The following is a 16,247-nucleotide window of genomic DNA, read 5'->3' as shown; positions in this document are numbered from 1 at the left end:
AAACTGAGGCTCAGAGAGGACCACAAGCCTGCAAGCGTGCATCTAGTCAGGTCCTTTATGAGTTCTTCTGTCAGCTTCTTTATATATATGCTTTGTCCTTCCCCCAGGGGTGGCCAGTCTTCCCCCTTAGATGGTGGGTTCCCTGGGGGCATTACCCATCACCCGCCCCCACCCCGTGCCTCATTAGAGAGGCCTTATAGTGTGGTAGGTGGTCTCTGGTGCCCCACTCCCCAAGAAGTCCCGTCCCCTGGGCCTGCCTTTCCCATGTCTCAGTGCTGGATCCGTGCAGGGGTGCTGGAGGTGGGGGTGATGGCCTCAGCAGGATGACAGCACGTACCCGCCTTCGTGCTTCCTTCTCCTTGGGCATCTGATCACTGTCCTCTTTGTTTTCTTAAGAAAACCCTCCTCCTTCCCCCCTCGCACTCCCGCTTTGGGACAAGGCCTTTCAGATCATCAAATATCAAACGCTTCTTATGTGCAGGCTGAGATGGCTTTATCAGAGCCTGTAAATCTCCCAGAGCCCTGACGCTCTCGTGAATGCCAAGCCTCAGGTGAATCATGTGGGCCAGTCCGGGGACCCAGTGCACCTCAGCACCCACTCTTGGCCCAAGGAGGGGCTCCTGCTGAGGCTGGGCGTGGGTGTTCTGGGCCCACCTGCCCGAGGTCCTGGAGGTAACCAGCCTCCAGTCAAGTGAGCAAGTCGGCTAGGAGGACCATTTGAGACCCAAAAGACCCAGGTTCTAATGCCAGCCTGGTCACTAAGTACCCAGGTGTTCTTGGACATGTCACTTCCCTGACGGAGCCTCAGTTAACTCCTCTGATGGCAGTGCTGGCCTTGCAGGGTGTCTTGAGAATTCAGTGAGCTCAGAATTGCTCTGCCAATGGGCAGAAGCATGCATCTTCCCTGTCTCTTGGGGGCAGCCTGGTGTGTGAACTAAGCTTCCAGGCTCTGGAGTTAGGCAGACTTGAATCCTGGTTCTGCCACTTACTGGTAGTGTGACTTTAGGCAAATCACTTAATTTCTCTGTGCCTTGATTTTCTCACCTGTAAAATGGGAATAACAGTGATGATGATGTTGATGCCACCTGGCATGTGGAGTTGCCATGACGAGTAATTGACCAATACACGGGAAGTGCTCAGAACCCACAGTAAGTGGCCCTGGTTATTGCTCCTTTACTCACTGCCATCACCCAGTCCACGCTCTCATCACCAACAGGGCTTCCTGCCTCCAGGGCCTCCCCACGGCTGTGGACAAGAATCCAAACTACTTCCCTAGCACTCAAGGGTCCTACCTCCTGGCATCAGCCACTCCTGACACCACTTCATGTGAACTCCGCTTGTCCCATGGCTCCCCACTTTGGAATTGATTGTCCCCTCCAGCCCTTTGCTCAGAATGCCCTCCCCCTCTCCATACTGACCCAAATCCAGCCCTCTAAGGCCTGGCGGAGGATCCCCTGCCCCAGGCGCCGTGAGCTTCCTCACCTAGATCGATGCCACCCGGGTGCAGAGACCTTATCTTTTGCTATTCAGACTCTCCAGTACCTTGCAAACTCCTCTTTGAGTAAATCCCTTCCTTCATCCGGCTGAGGTAGCAGTGACCATGGTGGGAAAGGTCCCCGTCCTCAGGGAGATTAAATTCAGCAAATTATTGTCAGTCATGGTGGTAACCCAGGTAGAGAAAGAATTACTCATTAAAGTGAATCCGTTTCCGACTCAGCCCACATCTAGCACCAACTTAGAACACATAGGCACACATCATCACATGTTGGGGGGTTTTTGGTGGTAAATATACATAACATAAAATTTACCACTTTAAAGTGGCATCACATATACTCACAATGTCGTACACCCATCTCCACTATCGAGTTCTAGAACTTTGGGGATTACTCTTTAAGGTACTTATATTAATTCTTTTTACAAGTATAATTCACATAAATCAAAAAGGAAACATTGGGGCTTCCCTGGTGGTGCAGTGGTTGAGAGTCTGCCTGCCGATGCAGGGGACACGGGTTCGTGTCCCGGTCCGGGAAGATCCCACATGCCGCGGAGTGGCTGGGCCCGTGAGCCATGGCCGCTGAGCCTGCACGTCCGGAGCCTGTGCTCCGCAATGGGAGAGGCCACAACAGTGAGAGGCCCGCGTACCGCAAAAAAAAAAAAAGGAAACATTGAAATGGCTCTAGAACAATGGTTCTCAACCAGGAATGATTTTGGCCCCCTCAACCCTCACTGCAGGGAACATTTGGCAATGGTCTGAAGACTTATTGGTTGTCACATCTGGGAGAAGGGGTGCTGCTGGTTTCTAGTGGCTAGAGGGTAAGGATGCTGCTAACCACCGCACAATGCATGGAGCAGTCTCCCACGGGAAAGAATTATCCAGCCCAAATGTCATGGGAAGCTGAGGTTGAGAAACACTGCTCTCACATCACTACTCAGAGATCTTTTTTTTTTTTTTTGCGGTACGCGGTCCTCTCACTGTTGTGGCCTCTCCCGTTGCAGACCACAGGCTCTGGACGCGCAGGCTCAGTAGTCATGGCTCACGGGCCCAGCCGCTCCGCGGCATGTGGGGTCTTCCCGGACCGGGGCCCGAACCCGTGTCCCCTGCATTGGCAGGCGGACTCTCAACCACTGCGCCACCAGGGAAGCCCCAGAGGTCATTTTTGTTAACATTTTGTCAACATTTCATTCCTTTTTCTATATATATATATTTTTTAAGCAACAACAAAAAATGTGTCTTATGGAACTATGCTATTTTATGACTCCTTTGGGGGGAAAATGTCAAACATGTATCTTTCAAGTCACAAACTTCTCTTTGCAGCATTATTTTTAGTGGATGACCGAATTTCATATCATAACGTAATTAATCCCTATTGTTGGACATTGAGGTTGTTCCCAGTTTTCCTCAGTAAACAGCACCACGGTGAAAATCCTGGGAGCTGCACCTGTGGGCACATCCATGATTATTCCCTTTGGAGAAATTTGCCTGGTTACAGAGTAAAGGTTTTTCGGGAAATCAGGAGATTCTGATAGCAGCCCTGGCCCCCGGCAATGTCTTGCTGATCCCCATTGAAGTGTCGTCAGAGGACCAGGGGCCGCCTCTCCCTATAGGTGGGGCGCTGGATGCTGCTGTAGGTGAGGGGGCCTGGCTTGACCCTTAGCAACCCTAGCATAATATGCTTTACTATCCTTGGCTACTCAGGTTAATGTTTCATAACTTGGACCCAGATTAGTCAGCGTCCAGTCTTTGGTCTTATTACGAGAGGTGATCATTTATTGGTGTACTTGAGCTTAATGAAAACTGTCGTTCTGGTGAAACGCCTATAAGACAAGCAGACTGCAATTCCCACCTGCTTGCCGGGGGCTCAAAGATCGTCTTTCCAAGACTGGTCGGTAATAACTGTAATTAACAAGATGCACTCAGCTCAAACAAACGTGTCACTGTGGTAGCGTGGGTGTGATAGTCCCAGTTGGAATTGCTAATTGGCTGACTCCTCCTCATAGCCCTGGTGCAGTTATGGTCTCTGTGATGTGTGACATTATAAGTCACCCTGGTGCCATTCTGTCCTGTAACCTTGTACGCTAGCCTCAGAATGGTGCCCTGACACCCGTGCTGCAGCCCGTGCATCGGTCCAAAGCCTTCGTGGAGCACCTACTGTGTATCGCCAGGGGCACTTGGGGAAACCGGTCCCTGCACTCCCAGGGCTTATATTCCAGTGTGGGGGGACAGACAATAAGCAAACACATTAACAGATGAAAAGAGATGTTCAGAAAGTAGAAGTGGTTTGAAGGAAATAAAACAGGATAAGGGAGAAGAGAGTGATGAGGGTGAGAGTAGGATGGTGGGGTAACTAGAGAGGGCTCCTTTGAGGCCCCCTCAAAGGTCGCCACCACCTTTGAGCTGAGACCTGAATGCAGACAAGGCAACCACAGACATCTGCAGGGTGAGCATTCCAGGCAGCTTCAGGGAAAGCTTTGGAGAGGGGCTAGGCCTAATCTGCCCCCTCCCTGATGGTCCTTAGGAGGGGCGGCAAGCTCTCAGCCTGCATCTCCTTCTCTGATAGAAAGCCAAGGTAACCCACACCGCTGGTTGCCATATGTTGGTCTCAGAGCTGTTCAATGCAGCCCAGCCCAGGTGCCACCCGGGACTTGGCCCCCTTTGTCAGCAGGCAGCTAAGTAACAATTTTTAATTCATAAGATATCTTGCCCAAAGCCCATATCTCAGGCTGACTCCCAATTTTCATTATGCAGTGATACAGTCTGTACCAGTCAGAATTATGTGGCTCCACTGGACAGTGATGGGACTGCAGCCCAGCTTGTCCCCCTGGCCCGGGCGGCATACACGGCACACACGTTGCTGTTTAACAACTACCCCTGGGAGGGGGCAGGGGGAATCCAGGGGCCTCTGGGTAGGACAGGAGCTCTTTAGCTTAGTGAGAGCTGAGTTTAACTCCTTGTTACACCCCTTGCTCTGCCCTAGGACCAGTTATTCTCTGTGCCTTAGTTTTTTCATCTGGAAAATGGGGATAATTGTACCTATCTCATGGGAGCTTTGTGAAAATTGAAATGTATTGGGCTGGCCAAAAAGTTCACTCACGTTTTTTGTAACATCCTATATAAATATACAAAAAAAACACCTTTGCACAGCGCCAGGCACAATGCATGTTGGATATTGTGGGGAGGGCCCCTCCTGACTCATTCTGGATAAGATGGGCCATAGTTGGGGCTAACCTGGTCCAATTCTTGTATTCAGAAAACAGGCATAGCAGGGAAAGAAGGGATGGGAACCAAGACAGGCACCACTGCAGGTGCCTCACATACATGATCACGCCTGATCCTCACACAGTCCCGTGAGGTGGGAGCTGTTATCCACACTTTACAGATGAGGGGTTTGGCTCAAAGGAATTCACAGTTTGCAGGAGGTCTCACAGCTGATAACTGGCAGATCTGTTGTTGGTGCTTAGGTCTTTTTTGCATCCTTCGAGTTCACGCACAGTAGGCAGTCTTCACTAGGGTGCTGATGTAACAGACTCCAGGCAGAGACTACGGCTGAAAGAGGGAGCACCAGGGGGAAGGGGATACATATCCCAGTTCTGCTCACTTCCCTGGGAAGGATCCCTGGCCCTGGCCCTGGGGAGGGCCGGGCAAGCGAGTCAGAGGCCAGGTGAGGGATCAGGGTCCCACTAGTCCTCTCATCCATTCAGCAACTAGCATTTGAGTGGAATGTTACTTGGGCCCAGAAGACCAACTAGATCATGAGCTCCTCATAAGCATGGCTTTTTTTTCTTCTTTTCTCAACCCCATGGCCCAGCATGGCCAGACCCAGAGTATGCCCGCACCTAGTGTGTGCTCATTGACCCTTCCTAACCCCTACGGGGGGCCAAGAACCTTCAGGCCATCCAACAGATAGGGAATGAGCATTGTTCTGGGTAGCATGGGGACGGAAGCATGACACCCTAGCCCTTACCCTCGAGGCGACGCTGGGTCTCTGGATATGAGAACCAGGGAGGTCCCACAGCACAGGGCTATTCTGAGGGTGCCAGCCCAGCTCTGGGGCTCAGTGGAGTGAGAGAGGCCGCAACCTCCAGGACTGGCTTCCTGAGGCTGGTGACATTGGTAATGGACCTTAAGAACAGACAGGACCAAGGTGGGAGCCATTGGTTTTCCTTTAACTTGGGGGCAGCAAGAGTGGGTTGCTGTCAGCCCAGCAGAGCAGACAAAGCAATTGAAAGTCATCAGGCTGTGTTCCCACACGCACCATCAGCCACTCACTAAACTGCTTTTCGCCCAGACGCAGCTCTGCCATGGGTCAAGATGCTGCCGGGCGAGATAACAAGGGGACAAGGTGTGGGAGTGATGAGATTTGGCAGGGGCCGGGAGGAGGGGCGCCTGGGGAAGGAGAGAGCCTGCTAGCCTTGAAGGAAGGAGGAGGTGGGAGGGTGAGCCCTCAAGGCCCAAAGAGAGCCACCCACCTTGTCTCCGAGTCTGACCCTCTACCCTCACCTTCACACCCTCCAATCTAGTTTCCCTCTCCCTCTGCCTTTGACCATCTATGAAACAGAAGCCCTTTGCTTGACTCTGCTGCGCCCTCTAGCCGCCACTCGGCCTCTCTCCCTGTTTATTACACCAAACTCCCGGCAGCAGCGCCTGTACTAACAGTCCCCAGGGCCCCCCTCAGCCACTGTATCTCACAGTCTGACCTCCAGGGGCATCTGAAGATCCAAATGGGGGACCTTAGCCACATCTTCCTTATCCTGAGCCTCTCTCGGCACGGTTTGACCCTGTCAACCATCTCTTTCTCAGAACTTCCCCTTCGCCCGCCTCTGGGCACCTGGCTCTATACTGGTTTCCCATCTGCCTCTCTGACCACTGCCTTTCTTTCTTTTCTTTTTTTTTTGCGGCACGCGGGCCTCTCACTGTTGTGGCCTCTCCCGTTGCGGAGCACAGGCTCCGGACGCGCAGGCTTAGCGGCCACGGCTCACGGGCCCAGCCGCTCCGTAGCATGTGGGATCTTCCTGGACCGGGGCACGAACCCATGTCGCCTGCATCGGCAGGCGGACTCTCAACCACTGCGCCACCAGGGAAGCCCAGCCACTGCTTTTCTATCTACATTTTCCTGTGCATCCTCACTGGAGCCATAGGTCTGCCCTAAAGGCCGGCTTGCCAGTGCCTTACCTATGTCACCACCTTCGTGCTGACAGCCCCTGTCTTCCCACTCGAGTCCCCATCCACCCCTCCCCTCCAGCTCTTGGAGGACATCGCCACGTGGACATTCTGCTGCTACATAAAACTCTATCATTTTATGAGGAATTTACCTAGAACTTTTCAGAACGTAGAGAGTTTTTAACTGGGACTCCCTCTTGAGAAAAAAGCAAATTATTTGCCACCTCATTCTATGAAGGATGACAGTCTCTTATCTGTCTCGCCCTATTCCTTGTCCCTTAGCACCAGGCCAGGTACAGAGTGGGTGCAAACCTGTGTGTAGGGCAAACACCTGCAGGGAGAAAAAGAGAGGCGTACATCTCACTCCAGGCCAGCCACTCACCAGCCGTGTGACCTTGAACAAGTTATTTAACTTCTCTGAGCCTGCTTCCTCACATGTAACACAGGGTGTCTTCTTCTAAAGTTATTGTGAAGACTGAGTAATATAATTGTGCAAACATCTTAGCTCAGTGCCTGGCACAGGGAAAAGTGTTCAACAAACTGTAGCTACTATTTTTTTAATAAACAGGGGAAGAGGGCTGTGACTTCCGTTCAGCAGCCTTTTGTGCTATTGCAGACTTCATTCACATCTTCTCAACCTCCCTCTTGCAAATATGAAGAGGTCTCGATGCCTGAAGCTCCTGGCGGATGTGGCTGTCCCATAAGAGAACCAGCAGAGCTAGGAATGACCTGCTTCTTCCCTTGTGTGAACGCTTTAAGTCACCAGTTCCCAGAAGTCTTAGGGTGCTCAAGGTGCAGCCTCACTCCCTGCAAGGACCCCTCCCCTGCCAGGTACATCCCCTAGGACAGCACCTGTCGACCCAGGGAAAGCAGCTGCCCTTCTGCTCAGCAGCGGGGGCTGAACAGGTGAAAGGCATCCCCCAGTGAGGCACCCCCAGTCCCCTGGTCCCCATGGGACTTGGATAAAGAGTGTCTGGGAGACCAGAGGGCTGACAGGGTGGTATCAGTTTCCAGGATAGCGGAGAAACTTATGTGTATGGTTTCCAAGCCCACGGCCCCCCGGGGGAGGGCGGATGGTGGGAGAGGGGTGATAAAGGAGGGAAGCAAGGAAGTGGTGACCCACCCCGAGGCCGGAACCCTGGGTGCGATGCCCTGTGGACTTGAGGGTTTTGTTCTCAGCCTTGGCCTCAGGGCTGCCACCTTGTATATCTGGGCCCTTGGTTGTGAGGCTCTCCTGGCAAGAGGATGGGCTGGCTTAGTGCTCCCGCTGGGCGAAAGCTCTAGGCACAGGCTCCTGGGGTGGGGGTGGGTGGAGGAGACGGTCCATGGTGCTGTCTTGGTGCAGGACAGGCGGCCAACATTTATTGAGAGGTTCCTATGTGCCAGACACTGTATTAACTCATTTAATCCTCACAGCAACACTCTGGGGTGGGTACTATTATTACTCCCATTTTATCGACGAGGAAACTGAGGCCCAGATATGTAACTTGACCAAGGTGACCCAGCTAGCTAGTAGCAGAGCCATGATTGGAACTCAGGGCATAACTGCTTCTCTGTTCCACGTTGCTTTCCTTCAGGGGCCTTAGCTTAGCAAGTTCTTATACACTCAATAGTGTGATTTTATTCTGAATGAAGATCTTCCGTGTGAGGCTGAAGACATGAACCTTGCCTGCTTTTCTCTGCTGATTCTCTAGCATTTTGCACAAAGTAGGTGCTTGATATGAACTGGAATGAATGAGTGATCTGATCAGTCAATCGGTCTTTGAATGAGACCTGCCCTGCTTGGGGCACAGGGCTCACCTCCTGTCCCTGCCCAAGCCAGCATCCCAGTGAGTGCTCGTGTTGCCATGGTGACAGCAGGAATATCAGAGGCAGTGACTCACTTAGATGGCCTTGTCAGCTCCCTGGGTGTAACCCTTTCTGACTGTTGGTCTTGGCAGTTAGTCACTCGTACTTTGCAGGAGGCTGAGAGGTGAACTCTCCACACAGATGTGTGAAAAAGACTGTGTTTGTGTGTGTGTGTGTGTGTGTGTGTGCGCGTGCGTGTGTGTGTGTTGGGGGGAGGGTCCTTGAGTTTGAATTTGTACCAGTTGAGGGGTATTTGCCTACAGGTTGGTTGGAGAAGGTGCCGAGGCTGGGAGAGGGGTATTTTATGTGCTGGGGACAGACTCGGAGTTGGGGATGGGCAGTGTGGCCATGAGTAGGGCAAAGGTGATGAGTGCGGGACCCAACTGAGTTTGCCAGGGGTGATAACCTTATTTTCCCAACTGAAAACCACAGCACATCGTTCGACAAGAGGCTTCTGGTTTGCGAATGATTTATAGGAAAAAACTGGCAAAGATAAAAGTTGAATCACATGTAAACATTGACAGCTTCCTTTATTGGGAAGAATAAATTTATATGAAACTCTGGAATGATGGGATGCTGGACAGGGGCGCTGAGGAGGCGGGGCCCATGCCTGTGTGTGTGGTGGGGAAGAGGGTGTGAGAGGCAAGCGGCTGGAGGTCTTGCCTCAGGGCAGCCCTGCAGCTCAGCATTTAGGGGCCCCGAGGACCCAGCCCCTAAAACACCCTGCGCTGTCCATGCTTCAGCCATCTCAGCACTGATCACCCTGTCACGGGAATACCTGGTTGAGGGCGACATCCTCCACCGGAAGGTGTCCCAGGTACACTGTAGGAGCTCAATAATTGTTTGCTGCGTGGATTAGCTAATGATGAGCGGATGAAAGCACATGTCCTCTTGTTTCCCCAGCAGCAGAATTCCTAGATAAAAAAACTCCTTTATATTCATGCATGTATATGCCTCCTTGCGACTCTTTCCTCCCCACTACACAAGGGCAGCTGTACAAAAGCCCGCAGGAGGGTACCCAGGCCGCAGGACACAGGCTTAGGCAAGGTGGAGGCTGGAGTGACGTCCCCTCCCTGGCCTGGCCCAGGTCAGAGTCTCCAAAGCCCACACTCTGAGAGTGACGTGAGACCCGGCCGGGCTCTGCTGTCAGCAGCCGTGTCTCCCCTGCGTCAGACAACCTCTGCAGTGGGCTGGGAGTGGGCCACCTTCTCGGCCAGCACAGAGGGGCTGAGAGCAGCCCCTGCCTCAGAGTCTAAAGTTAGAGAAGGACGTTGTCTCCCCTCTACTTTTGCCCTAGTTAATCCAAGAGAGGACATGAGCCTGTGTGCGGATCCCTTTAGAGCCGGGGAAGGGGCGGAGCAGGGAGATACAGCAGCTTCCATGGGCGATCCTGGTGTCCACCTTGTGTGTTGGAGGCTTGGATGTTAGTTCCCGCCTATGGAATCCGTGCCCATCACCCCCTTCCCCAATCCCGCCTGTCTTCCAGGGTCCAGCTCAAACAACATTTATCAAGTACTTATTTTGTGCCGGGAACTGTTCGAAGCCTGTACATGTGTATATATTTTTTCTCATTCATTTAATTCTCATAACCCTATGAGATAGATCCATTATTATCCTCATTTCACAAATGAAGAGACCAGGATGCAAAGTGGTTAGATAAGTTGCCCAAGGTCACACAGCTAGACAGTGGTGTAAGGAATTAATGTCACCTCCTCCATGAAGCTTTACTTCTTTGAGCCTTCCTGTGTGTGAACAGCCTCTCCCTGCTGTGCACTGAGATGCTGATTCTTGTGGGTGTCAGAGCTCCCTTACGAGGCTGTAAGTGCTTCAGCATCAGAAATCCTGGCAGGGTGACCTCTGCGTCCCCCACAACGCCAAGCACAGGGCCTGGCCATAGGACAACCCGTCCAGGGGACCGCTGAATATGTGAATGAATGGCAGTGAGCGAGCGAGTGTTTGAATGGACCAACACACTGGTTAATGGGGAGGAGAGGGGAGTGGAATTGAGGGTTTCCCAGTGAACTCACAGCCTGATGAGAAGGGCACAAGGGCGAGTATGGGGGCCCAGGTGGGCCGGAACCAGCCATCCTTCAGGAACATGCTTGCCACTGTGTCCCCAGCATTGTCCAGGTACCTTGAGGAACGGTCGTGAAAGCCCCCCATCTTTTAGGCTGGGTGAAATGAGCACATTAACACAGAGGAAGCAACTGGGGAGCAAACAGAGCAGGAACTACTGCCTGTAGGGCCGGAGGGGTAAGTGAGAGAGCATAGGACCATCTTCCCGGAGCAGGAGGAGGAGGGGCTGGCCCTGGGTGGGAGGAAGACAGGAGGCAGGAATGGATCTGGGGAACCTGCGGAAGCCACTGTGAGGGCCAGGTACCTGTGGGGCAGCGTAAGACAAAGCTGGTGGGTGAGAGAGGGGTGGGGTGCCTTTGAGCCAGTGCCGTGTGTGTGTGATTTTTGCCAGTACTTTAAATACATATTTTAAATTTTAATAAATACTTCTAAAATTGAATTTTGTTTTTAACTTATATTTATCATAAAAGGAAACTTTATATCACCGCCATATAGAAAAGTAGAGTAAAGTAGAATAGACTAGAAAGAACAGAATAGAATAGGAAATGACCGTAAAAATAAGCACAAGGGGAACAAAACAAGGCTACTGCCGTAGTCCACTGCGGCTGCCATAACAAAGTACCACAGGCCAGGTGGGTTATACACGGTAGAAATCTATTTCTCGCAGTTCTGGAGGCTGGAAGTCCGAGATCAGGGTGTCAGCACGGTCGGGTGACGGCCCTCCTCCTGGTTCAGGTGGTGCCTTTTTGCTGAATCCTCATATGGTGGAAGGGGCAAGGGAGCTCTGCGGGGTCTCTTTTATAAGAGAAGAATCCCGTTCAGGACGGGTTCGCCCTCATGACCTAAGCCCAAAAGCCCCACCTGCTAATGCCATCACCTTTGGAGGTTAGGATTTCACCATACGAATTCTGGGGCGGCACAAATATTCAGACATAGCAGTCACTGAGTCCTCACTGGGCACTGCTCCCTTTGAAAGGCTCTGAGCCCGAAGCCTGCTCTCTCTCTGTTAAGAAGGAAAAGAAGCAAGTGTTAGACAGGCTGTTAACGACATATAAGCACCAAACCAAGACTTTCTCCTTGCCTCAGTCAGAGAGCCTCGAGGAAGGCTGAGCGGGCATAATGTTCTCATCCTGTGATTCGGGGCCATCTGCTGCCTGGGCTATGTGCTCCTTTGTACCCCAGAGTTCTCTGCACTACTCCTGGAACCAGCACTCATTTTAAGTTACTGATTAGTCCTAATGTCCAGAGAGGAGCCCTGGTCCCAGCCCCCTGTCCACCTGCCCGGGGCCCCAGTCACACTCTGAATTCTCCCTCTTGCAGGAAATACCAACAGCATCTTTGCCCTGGATTACATCAGCGGGGCGCTGACCTTGAACGGCGTGCTGGACCGGGAGAACCCCCTGTACAGCCATGGCTTCATCCTGACTGTGAAGGTGAGAGTGGGCGCTGGGCACCTCCATCATGGGTAGAGGGGATGCCCACGCTGTGGGGCCAGCCTCCAGCGGTGCCCAGGAGGAGGGTCCAGGAGGCGGGTCACTTCTGTTCCCTTACCCTGCACTGATTCCCGGGGCTTGTGCCCAGGGCCCCCGTCAGGAAGGGCCAACGCTTTTCACATGTGGGCCTTGTCAGGGGCCCTCTGCTGGGCATTTCTCAGCCCTTATCAACAACTGCAGAGGATTGCAACTTTCATCCCCATTTCAGGGGTGAGGAGGCACAAGCGGTCCTCTCTGTTATCCCATGATCTCAAGTTCTAATATAGCCAACTCAGATTCTTAGGTTTACCTCATTTCTGGGGTTTTTCTCCCATTTCTAATTCTTGTGGCTTCCCTGGGGCTATTACCTGGTTAAGAAACAGCAATGCAGCGGGCAGGGGGCAGAGCTGTGGTGGTCCCCACCCCAGAAAGTGTGATGGAGCCATGGACCCCTGCCCCCTGCAGCCCCTTGCCACTCATGATTGGTTTTAATTAAAATCAATAACTTGCTGAGGCATTCCCTGGGAAACCCGTTTAGGGTACAGATGCTGCCTGGGCCACAGGGGTCCTCCCCAGCCCCAGCCTTCGATTGAGAGGAGGGGGTGGTGCAAAGACTGAGGAGAGGGCCTCTGGGAAGGAGGCCCTTCCCTTGGTATGGGAAGGATGGTGCAGCCTGGCCCTTCGTTGCTCTCCTTGACCTTGAGAAGGCCTGTGACAGCGATGGATTGATTAGTCCTGACTCGCCCACTGCCTCTGTCCTCTCTACCCAGATGTGCACATGTGGGCCAGCGGGGGAGGGCAAGCTAACACGGCCTTTCCCCCATCCGGAGCCAAGCCCGAGGCCCCCTCCCAGCCTCCCCTTCTGTCTCTGCTCCCTTCCTACGGAGGCAGGCAGCTCCAATGGAGAGAGCCGCTCCCTAGTCCCAGCACCAACTCACTGTGCAACCCTGAGTTCAGCTTTTCCATCTTTATATAAAATATAAGGATGAGTTCCCACACCTGGCTGTGAATGCAAATCCCCTGGGGAACTGGTAAAAGATACCTAGTCCTGGGCCTCTTGCCCAGAGATCCTGGTTCAAAAGGTTGGGTGGGACTGGGAATGGGTATTTTGCGGCCCAAGGACTCTGGCCCAGAGACTGGGTGCCCAGGTGTCTGAGTCCATCTATTTCTGAGTCCAGCCCAGACCTTCACGGTGCCTAGCACAGTGTTCAGTCCATAGCAGATGCTGAATTAATTCTTGATTATCTGCTAGCACAACTGTTCTTGGCCTCAGTTTCATCATTTGTCAAATGAATGAAGACTCTCCCTTTGCCCCTAGATGAACCCCTAAATCTGTCTCGTCTTCCCCACCCCACCTCATCCCCTTGGTTCTAGAATCCCACTGCCTGAGTTTGGTGCTTTGTCTGTGTGTCCTTGTACAAGTTACTTAACCTCTCTGAGCTTCAGTTTCCCCATTGGTAATGGAGGTCAGTAAAACGGGGATGCTAATGATAGAATCTTCCACCTGGGATTATGGTGAGGATCAGATGGGATAGTTCATATAAAGCGCAGTGCCCAGCATTGAGAAAGCCCTGGTAAATGATGACTTTTATTGTGACTATGGCCACCTTCATCCCTGGGGTGTTTATTCCTCTATCTGCAGGGCACAGAGCTGAATGATGACCGCACCCCATCTGATGCCACAGTGACCACAACCTTCAACATCCTGGTGATTGACATCAATGACAATGCCCCAGAGTTCAACAGCTCCGAGTACAGCGTGGCCATCACTGAGCTGGCACAGGTCGGCTTTGCCCTCCCCCTCTTTATCCAGGTGGTGGACAAGGACGAGGTGAGTCCCAGAACGCATGGCCGTCCAGCCCAGCACCCGGCCCGGGCTGTGCAACCCTGGAAGGGATGCCAGGGGTCACTGGGCTCCCAGGTCCCCATCTATAACATAGAAACAAACATTGCTGCAGCCTCCCCTGCTACGTTCTGAGGATAAATAAGGCTGCAAAAATTAGTAGTCTCTAAACTTGTGGACCAACCCCCCTACACCCTGTAAAAAATGTTTGCGCACACACCTCCAATGTATAGTTCTATGTTTAGAAATGTATATACATGATCATCATACTAGCCTAGTATGTACATTTTAAAACATACACACAAAAAATAGAAAATTTAAAAGGTAGAGGCTCTTGTATCAATGGTGACTTTGGAAAAGTCTTATTGCTGCTTTTAAGGTAATACTGACCCTGCCTTTTCCTTGCAAGGAGTGTAAGTGCCTTCCAGAGGATCCCAGGCCATAAAGAGACTCCAGAGGGTCCAGGACACCTGCATCCCCTTGCCCAAGGGCCAGCCAATCTTAAGAGGGATGGACATGGGCCACGTGTGGGAGAGAGCTCAAGAGGGACAGGAGGGAGGAGGCTCCGGCAGGGCTGCAGCTCCCGTGAGCCTAGCTATGCCCTGTGTCACTAGGCCAAGGACCGGGCCTGGATGGGGCAGCTTCCATCCCTTCAGGACCCTCTCAGCCTGCCTCCAACCCGCCCCTCCCCTCGCCCTACCTCCCTTGCCCGTCAGCAGTCACAGCCTTAATAGGATTTCTATTTATTACCGCTGCTTCCCTGGCCCACTCTGCTCAGGAATTCCATTAGGTTTTCCCGCCCGGGGTGTTCTCTGCAATTACTCCTCACACGTGGCTGTACTGGCCTTGCTCCAGGCCCGGTTCCTCTTCACTTCCTGGCCCCTCTCTGTCTCCTGTCAGCTTCTCTCAACTGGACACAGTCCCCCCAAGGACTCAGGTCCACAAGGGCAAGTTGGCGTGTGTGTGTGTGTGTGTGTGTGTGTGTGTACGTGCGTGTGCGTGTGTGTGTGCGTGTGTGTGCGTGTGCGTGTGTGTGCATGTGCGTGCGTGTGTGTGCGTGTGTGTGCGCGTGCGTGCACAGTCACATTTCTGTTCATGTGTGTACACATATGTGCGTGCACCCATGCCTCCATCTCCTGCTAAGTCTTTCCATACCTACCTGTCTGAGATAATTGAAGTATGTACTGAGCATCTACTGGGTTTTTTAAATTTATTTTTTATTTATTTATTTATTTGGCTGCATTGGGTCTTTGTTGCTGCATGAGGGCTTTCTCTAGTTGCGGCGAGTAGGGGCTGCTCTTTGTTGTGGTGCGTGGGCTTCTCATTGCGGGGGCTTCTCTTGTTGTGGAGCACGGGCTCTAGGCGTGCGGGTTTCAGTAGTTGTGGCACGTGGGCTCAGTTGTGGCTCACGGGGTTTAGGCGCGTGGGCTTCAGTAGTTGTGGCGCACGGGTTTAGTTGCTCCACAGCATGTGGGATCTTCCCGGACCAGGGATCGAACCCGTGTCCCCTGCATTGGCAGGTGGATTCTTAACCACTGTGCCACCAGGGAAGTCCGCATCTGCTGTTTACAAGCAGCTATATCTGGCCACTTCAGGGAGTCCAGGAAGTGGAATCCATGGTCCCTGCCCCATGGGGCCAAATGTGTTTATGCAAATGTAATATGTAATTTTAAAACATATACAATAAGGTAGAAAGTTTAAAAGGTGGAGACAAACAAATATAAAAACAGATTCTAACATTTTCTCACACCCCAGTGGATCATCTTGTATCCCCTGGGAGTGCAGGTCCCCCTTTGGAGACCGCTGTGTGAATGAGAACCTCAGAAGAAAATCCCATTCTAGGTTTCAGGCTGATAATAATGCCCAAGGGAAGAGAGACACTAGAAGCAGCGTGGGTCCGGGGTCCGGTGACTATAGGCAGTGAGGCTCCAGAGCTCAGCTGGGGAAGGGGGAAGTAGGGGCTGGGAGGATCGGGAAAGACTCTATGGTGAGAGGGGGACTAGGGCTGATCCTTGGGGTATAAATCAGATGGTGAAAGGGTCCTCAGGAGGGGTGGTGGGGGCCAGGCTGTGGCCCACAGGGAGGACCGGAGGGAGAAACCTGTAAGTACATGGAGGGAACAGGCAGTAACCCGTGCAACTGATCAGGGATTGTGCAGTGGGCTGCTGGCAAGGTGGGCTGGGACATAGGCCTCGGGGGGCCTTGAATGCCGAGCCAAGGGATCAGCCGAGGCCTGTGTTCAAGGCCAGCCTTGCCATTTATTAGCTCTGTGACCTTGGGTGAGTCACTGGCCCTTTCTAAGCCTCACTTTGCTCATCTGTGTAAAACAGAAATAAAAAGACAATGTATA

General features: G+C 52.5%; 1 protein-coding gene across 1 annotated transcript in view; it reads left to right on the top strand.

Moving 5' to 3' along the window:
• LOC307175649 (cadherin-23-like) overlaps positions 1-14,071 on the top strand; it is a 240,463-nt gene extending 226,392 nt beyond the window's left edge. The window contains exons 10-11 of the mRNA XM_079900970.1: positions 11,903-12,015; positions 13,697-14,071. Of these exons, the coding sequence (XP_079757096.1) occupies positions 11,903-12,015; positions 13,697-14,032 (449 nt within the window). The 3' untranslated portion in view covers positions 14,033-14,071. The remainder of the gene's footprint in view (positions 1-11,902; positions 12,016-13,696) is intronic.
• Positions 14,072-16,247: the final 2,176 nt, after the last annotated feature.

The sequence above is a fragment of the Stenella coeruleoalba genome (genome assembly GCF_951394435.1).
Source record: "Stenella coeruleoalba genome assembly, chromosome: 16".
In the NCBI taxonomy this organism is placed as follows: domain Eukaryota; kingdom Metazoa; phylum Chordata; class Mammalia; order Artiodactyla; family Delphinidae; genus Stenella; species Stenella coeruleoalba.
This window is presented reverse-complemented; position numbering and strand designations above follow the sequence as displayed.